General features: G+C 37.3%; 1 protein-coding gene across 1 annotated transcript in view; it reads right to left on the reverse strand.

The window, feature by feature from the left end:
* RBBP9 (RB binding protein 9, serine hydrolase) overlaps window positions 1–9,595 on the reverse strand; it is a 225,969-nt gene that overhangs the window by 96,165 nt on the left and 120,209 nt on the right. The window contains exons 2-3 of the mRNA XM_044056985.1: window positions 4,511–4,553; window positions 3,686–3,791 (exon numbers count right to left, since the gene is read on the reverse strand). Of these exons, the coding sequence (XP_043912920.1) occupies window positions 3,686–3,791; window positions 4,511–4,553 (149 nt within the window). The remainder of the gene's footprint in view (window positions 1–3,685; window positions 3,792–4,510; window positions 4,554–9,595) is intronic.

Genomic DNA, 9,595 nt, shown 5'->3' on the forward strand with positions numbered 1-9,595 from the left:
CATTTTACAGCCCAATGCACAAACACCAATAGAGATCTGCTAAACAAAGCAACACTGTCACATAACGAAAACAGACTTGGCATTAAAACGTCTCTGTCCTTGAAACTCACATTCACTGAAACAACACTGAAACCCACAGACTACTAACTACATTTACATGCAGCTTCAAAACCCCTTTCTGCTTCTTACAGCACAGCTATGCAACACAGAAGCAAAATGTCTATAAATTATGAGACCCTAGAATTGCATGAAAAGCTAGATGGGTAGCTTTGCACACTATGCAAGCTATCTATAAATTCCAAAAACAGTCTGTCACATTTTTAGACTTGTCTAGTAAGCAGCTACAAGATATATGTAATGTTCTAACTAAATGGTCTTTGGGTGTACTTTTTCTGTACTGGGTAACATTCAGATCCATTGTTAAACCCTCACTAATTAATTTATAAAGCAGGCACTACTATGTTTCAATGGCTAACTATAGAATTTTAATTCTTCAGACTTTAAACCAAGCCATAAAAAGATTACTGTCATTCCTTACTATTATCCAAATGCTAGTCATTCATCATTCTAACACAAAGATGTATGAAATTTCATATAAAAGGCAGGACAAGTCAGAAAAAATATTTAAATACAGTTGTAAGAATTAACATTCTGAAGTTCTATAACTGTTGGCTGCAATTTTAGTTCTCTTTCCTGTTTTAATATAGTAATTTTTGTTCATCTGGTCCACTAGTACTTAAGCAGGATATATGTCTATGCTGACAAAGAATGGTTTACATTCATTTAGATGAATCGCACAACATATTTTAAAAAAAATCCCCCAGAGTAATTGAATTATGAACTGCCAATTATTCAAAATGTCAAATTAAAGGAATTGCTATGAACGACATTCGAATATTTTCTTTCATTTTTTTTCTTTCTAAAACCAAATGTGCAATCATATGCAAAACACAGAAACAGAAGCATTAAACGTAGTCATAACATCGACTTCACTTACATGAATGTCAGGCTTCGTTTGCTCAAAATAAATTCAGTAAAACATGGTTCGACATTTCAGTATTTCAGTTAAGACCATTAGACTGAGTATTACTGCCATAGTGTTGTTGCTGCCTGGTTTTCTCGCTGCTGTATTCCCACTCGCAGCCAGCCAGTCGGAAATAATGACGTGAGCTCCTTGAGCTCAATTACAACTGGCTGGTAGCCCTGACGGCGCTGACGTCATCGCGCACGTGATGATGTCAGCTCCGACAGCGCGATTTTTTAAAAAAATTTAAAAAATGAAACAAATAAATCAGTAATGAAGGGGTGCCAATCAGGAATCATGGCACCCCTTCATTTGGACCCCAAAACTCGGTAAATACCAAGTAATTCGGTATGGATGGGAGGTATGAATAGTGCATGATAGATCCTGGTGTGTTCTAATACTGCGCATTGCTTTTATCACATCTATCTTTCTTAGTATTTTTTGTTGATCTGTTCCACTTCTATATTCTTCTAATTATTTCTTAATTGCTTTATAGTTTTCTCTTTACGATATTTCCATGATGGTATTTGATTTCTCCCCTTCCTTTCCCTCACTACCCTGTGCTCTTGTAGTAGAACTTTATTAGTTATTAATTTAGCTGCACAGTAATATAGCCTGCTTACTTCTGTTATATTGCATGGATCTCTGGACAGTCCTAATTACTGTGTTCATTTGTTTTATCAAACTTCTAACTATTTGGGTTTTATTTCACCTTCTGCAGTCTATTTCTTTCATTTATCTTAATATGTCTATTGATGTCTATTAAGCACCTCTTCTCTTAGCTTGTTTTCTTCTAAACTGAGGGCACATTTTTTTTTGCTTTTCATTTCCTGCGGGTATTCTACAGAAAGTTCTATAGCATCTTCCTGTGGCACGTTCTCTTCAGTTTCATCCTGTGCCATCCGGTGCTCTGTCATATGGGAACTCACTGGCCTAACACTCCTCAACATTGAATGCATCAGAGTTTCTGCAGTTTCCTGTTCTTTCCCTTGCTGTCCAGCTTCAAGTGAACAAAACCATATGATGGAATGTATGAGCCTAAAGGACAGGGTATCTGGCCTGGAATTTTCTGACCAAATAAAGTTCAAGGGAGGGTGAAACTCTTTGCCTCCCATGAGGCATAAAATACAGTGTCATGATATTTCCAGTTCATCGGCACTTTATAGGTATCAACTGGAGGGAATACTCCTTGGGTAGGGTTAGGTCAAGGACCATTTATGTGGCTTGCAAATTCTGCTGGAGTAAAGAAATGACATCACGGATTAACCCCTTTTTCTCAAACATGGCTCTCAAGATTTTGTCAAACTTCAGATTATCTGATTCCGAGGATGTGGAAGTGGCCTACTTCTACTTAACACTGTCCCAGAAAACACTAAAGACATTAAAGACATCTCCTCTTACTAGGAGGCTCCTCAGTAGTTGAGGAAGAAGGAGGTACAGAAAGACCAGCAGGTACTGGTTTCTGAAAAAGTTGAGTATGTCCTAGTAAAACTGACTTCAGGTACTGTTCCAGTTACAGCAAAAATAATGGTACAATGATGGGGATGGAAAGCCTGCTGATGATGTCTTTTCAGTTGCTGAACAACTAGCACTGATCCTGCTGGGAGCTCAAGAAGAGAAAGGGATCTATAACAACTCTGCATCTTGCATTTAAGTGTTGGACTGAAGTAAGAACCCATATGCAGAGACCTAAGCAAAGTCAAAGTACCCATCATAAGCACTTCACATTGTTGATAAACAGCCTGACCTCCACTAGGAAACAGTCATGCAATGTATCAAACTGACTACCTTCCCCAGGGATGGGTAAATCGACTGCAGCCCATTCTCAGTACCTTGTCTGACTAGTAACTGAACCAGGGATGCGGTCAGCGCTCACTCCATATATCTGGATTATGAAGCCATCTATTTTTTTTAAATGTATAATTATGATAGGATTACAGAAAATAAAACAATTTTAACTAAATAGAGTTTTGTATCACACAATGATATACATGCAGGGCATTAACTGGTCTTAAAACTTCTGAATGATTAAACACGAGTGGAATGTGAATATTGCAGTCAGTCATCCCTTTTTCCTCGAGGGGATACAGAAACTATCACTCAATGTTGGACATTTATTAGCCACCAAGTGTCATCGCTTCTATATGAAATAAGTGTGTGAAACATCAAATATTAATGGGGGTGCATAAATGCATAAGAAGCATATATGCATCCTTGTTGCTTCACAGATGAGCTTCAGTGGAAAAAGTCATTGATTACCCTTATGTAAAGGCTATCCCAAAAGGCCAATGTATGTTTTTAATGTATGTTTTTCCTTCATCCTGTTACCTGAATTGAAGATGGTGATGAACCTCAGTACAGAACTAGGAAGTAGTGTTCCATGTGCCCTTAATACCCTTAAACTTTTGCCACTGCAAAACATACATTCAGATGAAAGCTAGGAACTATAATATTAGGAGTAAGGCCCTTTAGAAAGATCACCAATAAAGGTGCTATTGGTTAAATAACCTCTAGTAAACTGATAGAAAATATTTTGAATAAAGTTTGACTTTATAGTTATCTAAAATTTCTACGGTGAAATACCTAGTCACCAGTCGCTACTTACAAATACTTTGAAAGAAAAGTGTTACTGAATGACAAAACTGTAAATAACTTAAGTACCTCATGGCAGCAGCAGCACCAGAACTGTGTCCAATAATAACAGTCCTTTCATCACACTGGAGTTCAGATTCCATGAACGGGAGCCAGATACTCTCTCTCGCTGTCACTGCAATGCAAGTTGTCATACAGCTTAGAAACATACTTTTATTTTTGTGAACAGTGTCAGTTATTTGCCTAACTTGATTGATTACTTGTTTTGCTTACCATCACCTCTCGACCATAGCAACCATCATGATCACAGCTTCCATCTCCCAATGGGCCATTACTGCCATGCTTCTAGTTGCACACAAATCACCTCTGTTCCTGACAATAGACACAGTCACACCTCTATTAACTGTCCAGATATAAAGCACAATGAAATGCATGCTTGTTAGTGGGTAATTCCCACCTCACCTAAAAACCATAAACTGGCAGCTGCAGACATCTGCGTATGGACCACATCTACCTAAGAAGGCTGTGCAAATAAAAATACTCAAATTACATACAACAACTAAAGCCTTGCTAAACTAATCTCTATATATTCTGCAAGTGAAGCAGCACTTTGTAAAGTCAATCAAATTTCACTGGTGAATATTAAGTTACTCCATCTCTGGACCTTGGCGTAGCTCTACCACCCCAATAACGTGTAATCACACGTATCTACAAATGTTGGGAGTCACAACTTTGCTGAAGCTCAGGGAAACTTAATCTCTCTCTCTCTCTCTCTCTCTCTATGTGACTGGATGTGCAGGAAAAAAAATTTACCACTAACGGCTATCCTAGCTTTTGCTCATGGATTCGGTTTGAGGTGGGGTGAGTTTCAATCAGTCCTTACTATGCACTTACTTGGATCAGGCATGTCACGGAGATAGCACTGGAAGTTCGGGATCTGTCAAAAAACATAATTGCATACAATAGTTAATAAAAAAGTAGTCATATTACAGATAAAATACTGTAAATTGCAGACTAATATTCATGTTGCTTCTGTGTTATAAGTGTTCACCACTAACTTTGTACAGTTCTGGTGCATGTCATGCCATTTTACTATCAAGGGTCATACCTAAAATGGTTACAGATCAGTACTCCTAACTCAAAAAATGCACATTTCTAAACTGAAGTACTCAGCTATAGTAATCAACTGGCAAGAATATATTCTGTGGCATTCTGAGCCATCTTTCACAAAGGCTAACAGCCCATTTGGGATAGTTATCTTGTAATTCCCTCACTACTCTTGTGATGCATACTTCCTATTGTTCATAAGGAAAGATATGTTAATTAAGATAATACAGCTGTACTCAAACATGGAGATAAAAATACATAGATCCTTCTAAAAATAATCTGACTCATAGTCTCTGCTGCTTTCTGCAATCACACCTAGCAATGCAGTACATAATCAGTCTAGCAGTCAGCTAGCACTCTAGCAGTCAGCTAGCACATGCTCCTCTAGATGTTCTCGACAGTGCTGCCAGTTCTAGCACCTGATCTTTTTGGGCTACTAGACCACATATTGTAGTCCCACACAAAAATTAAGCTTGTGGCATAAATTGGTGGCATCTCTGTGTAGTAGTAATGGAATGCTGATTATTAAAATAATGCCCAACTTTTGGTGTTTGTTAAAGGTGAAGCCCATAGATATGACAGTGCTTGTCAAAAAAGGAATTTGTTTTCTTTGCTTTGACAAGGTGTACCTTCAGTGCTGTGCACACAAACATAACAGGAAGATGTATTTAATTTGGTAAGGGCAACCTTTCAAAACCAAACAAAATGGAAACTATAAAAGCCGGCAACAGTCGGAAATACTTAGCAAAACAAACTGTTTATTGTAAGCGCTTTCGGCTAGTGAATTCCCAGCCTTCATCAGACAAAACAGTTTTCAAAAAACAAACAGGTTCTTTTATACTAAATTAGACAATCCTAATTAATTAAGCAATTAAACCCTTAAAGCAATAGGTTCACTTATATCCTAGACAACATAAACAAATCTTAAAACCGCTGACAGTAAATCTATATAATGCCTCGTACAAATAAAAGCATTAGTAACCTTTAAACTGTGGTAAATAAATACCTTTATTATACTACCATCTATTGATAAATAGACAAAATAGTTCAACATAATATTATATTAGTTAGGTCCCACCTCATAAGACAAACATGACTACCAACCTAAAAAGAAATAACTATTAATGTTTATAAGGCATAAAATATGACATATTCCAACATATCAGTCATCTTCTAAGGGACAATAGTTTCAACATACATTTAATAGACACACTGTCATTCAGGCCCGGAAAGTTTTGTGCATTTGTTCTAATTTGCCATTTTAGCTCGTCCAACTCGAGTTGTAATTGCCACGGACCCCCTCTTATCCCTGGTGTCTGACATTGCAAAATAGCAAATTTAAAATTGTGACTGGGGTAGTCCATGGCATGTTTGGCCAGTGCATTGTTGGGATCTTTTTTACTAATAGCATAACAATGCTCGTAAATCCGCTGCAGTAATTTCCTTTCGTCTTGCCTATATAGAATGCATTGCATCCATTACACAGTGCAACATATGTAACCGCTTTAGTTTCACAATTAAACTTAGAATTTATTTTATACCTTTTGCCATTAATATCACATTGGTTACCTATTTTTATGTGTTTACATTGTGGGCAAAACCCACACTTAAACATGCCTTTAATGTTACTATAATTATGGCAAATGTTACTTTTCTTTTCGAAAATAGTTTTGAGGTTTAATCCCCTCCTGTAAGTTATTTTTGGTTTATTCCCCAATGCTTTTACCAACGTCTCATTTCCTTTTATGACATCCCAGTTCTTACATAACACTTCCCTAATGAAACAATAATCAAGTGAATAGGTATTAAGAAAACTAACTTGATAAGTTATTTTATGATCAGAAGACGCCACTTGATTGAGACTGGTATTATTATTAGGGCTGGCGCTTAGATTATTTAGCAAGGTATCCATGTGCGTTGTATTTTGACAACCCAATAATGGAGTAAAAAACCCATTAACTCTCTTCTGTTTGACCTCATTTTTAACTGCCACTATTAAATGCGAAGGATAACCTCTATTAAGAAACATAGTTTCTAATAACTCACATTGGACATAAAATCATTCTCATCTGAAATCATACGGGCAGCTCTAACCACTTGGCCTTTCACCACTGCTCGTTTCTGATGGTACGGATGACTGCTCGAGAAGTGGAGAAAGGTGTTTGAATATGTTGGTTTCCTATAAATATTACTTTTATAACAGCAATTACCCAGATCTTTAACTATTAGAATATCAAGGAAATTAATGGACTCCTCTCCCAGAGTATAGGTAAATTCCAAAAATGTGGTGGTTTTAGATATGTTGTTAATAAACACTGGTATTTGGGAAGTATCACCTACCCAAAGACAAAACATGTCATCCTGGTACCTAGTGTACCAGTAGACATTGTTCTGAAATAATGGATCTTGATATAATAAGCTATGCTCCCAATAGGCCATTACGGCATTGGCAAAGCTTCCACCACAAGGGGAGCCCATAGCTATCCCGGATTTCTGCAGGTAAAATTCACCCTCAAAGGTCATATAATTATTGGTCAATACCAGCTCCAGTAGTGTTTCCACTAAGTAAATTATTTTACCATCAACTTTTTTCATTAGTAAAAATTCACGAGTCCACTCAATTCCAGTGACATGGGGAATGACTGTATATAAGTCCCTAACGTCTATTGTAAGGAACTGACTGTTTTGCTGGAATTCAAGCTTACTGATGTCATATAGAAAACTCCACGAATCCTTACATATTTGTGTTTCACTTTCTAAATATGGCTTAAGTAAGCTGTCTATATATTTGGCACATCCATAAGTAATTGACCCTCGACCATCAACTATTGATCGAAAGGGTGGGTCATTCAAAGATTTATGAACCTTAGGGGTCCCAAACAAAGCTGAAATAATAGGAGCTAACATTAATAAATAATAAATAATTAATAAATAATGGACCAATGTCAATGGAGCTCTCTAAAAATAAATCTTCCAAACTTTCCCTAATCTTGTTATATGCTCCATTGACTTCATTCAATGAAGCTTTAATGTATGAATCAGTGTCAAGCTGGCGACTCATTTTTTCTACGTAAGCTACATGGTCCATGAAAACCAGACCACCCACTTTGTCTGGTTTCATGACCCTAATGTTACAGTCTTTTAACAAGTTAATACAGTCATTCTCCAAAGCACTAAGATTAGGTCTAATGACCCTTTTATGAAAACCTTCGTTGATGGCTCTAAAATCAAATTCACACATTCTTTCGAGCAGGTTTAACTCGGGGTGAATTGGGGGATTAAATATGCTAGAAACCCTGGTGGAACAAGAAATAGTTGAACTATTGCCCATAAGTAAATTAAGGTTAAGTTTCCGGGCAAATAACTTGAGGTCAAAGTATCTGCAATGTCCATCCTTCTCGAAGGAACAAAAGTCAATCCTTTCGAAAGGAAATCAACCATCTCCTGATGGACATCCAAGATGGTATAATTAAAAATTTTAAAATCTCCTTTGGAACTAGTATGGACATTTAAGTTAAGATTAACATGATTGTCAAATACTATCACTTCCGCTGTCTCTTTGTTCCTCGCTTGTGTCCGGTTGCAATTGATTTGTCGATTGTTGGTTCAGACATTGGTGTTGGATTGAAAATCCCGCCGATTAATATAGTCAGTCCTGTTAACAGTATTCCCAGTATTATTACTAGAGGCATTGCTACCCCCTCCATTGCTGGTATGATTGTTAAGCCTTTCACTCCGCCTTAATGGCTCGTTAACTCTTGGCTCAACCACGGCAACCTTTCAACAAACTGGCTTTTGTAATAACTAATACTTCTGTGGTTATGTCTGGAAGAGGAGGAGCTGTGAACACTGTTCAACCGTCTTCAGCTGAGAAAAGCTTGCATTTTTGTTTTGATTAAGCTAAGTTTGAAGACTTTTCAATTAATTACTTATTAAGAACTAGCTGGTTGGTTTACCATTAAATTTGTTGACCATCTGATGGTATACAACTAAGGTTCCTAACAATAGGATAAGACTATGAAAAATGGAAATAAACATTTTGAATGAAGAACATCAGAAGTCAGAATCTTGTCTGTTGGAAATTGTGTTTTAGTTATCAATACTGATTATTCATATAGCATACATGTGGTCCAGGTACAAGGCAAGGCTGGGCATTTGTCATATGCTTGTATTTTGAGGTAAGCTCTCTGCCTTTGCACTGTATTATGATCTCATTTGCTTGTGGAATATTATTTTTATTGTGTTAATGCAACCAGGGCTGGGCCTGAAACTGGTCAGTCCTACCCGAGTAAACAAGCAAACAAACAGTGAATAAATAAATATGAGGTATCTAATGTATTCAGTGGCTTTATGAAGCAGTATGATCTTGATGCAGTCATGGAAAGCAGTAGAGAATACCGTTTGTTATTGAAGACTGTGTGTGATACCTATTTTTATATACCACTGTGCACTGGAAAGTGATGGTCTGTTCTGCAAACAAAGAGTATATACAAGTAAAGGGTGTAGTAGGGTGAAGTTCTCCACAAGATACTGTAGGAAAAGTTGCTCCTTGCAAAAAATAGGTGTGGTGCTCAGTATCAATAAACTAGTAGACAGTCAGTCAAAAAAGGTGCCTGGATTAAGCACCATCACTGGCTAGTTTATTGATCAAGAAACGCATTTATTACAACTACAGGTACGTGCACACCACATACATACATGCACGCACTTACGCACGCACACACACACGCACACTCATGCACACACACGCACACACACACACACGCACACTCATGCACACGCACACTCATGCACACACACACACACACACACACACACACACACACACACACACACACACACACACACACACACACACACACAAAACTAACT

The sequence above is a fragment of the Protopterus annectens genome, chromosome 1.part2 (assembly GCF_019279795.1).
Source record: "Protopterus annectens isolate FY-2018-M chromosome 1.part2, PAN1.0, whole genome shotgun sequence".
NCBI classification, from domain to species: domain Eukaryota; kingdom Metazoa; phylum Chordata; order Ceratodontiformes; family Protopteridae; genus Protopterus; species Protopterus annectens.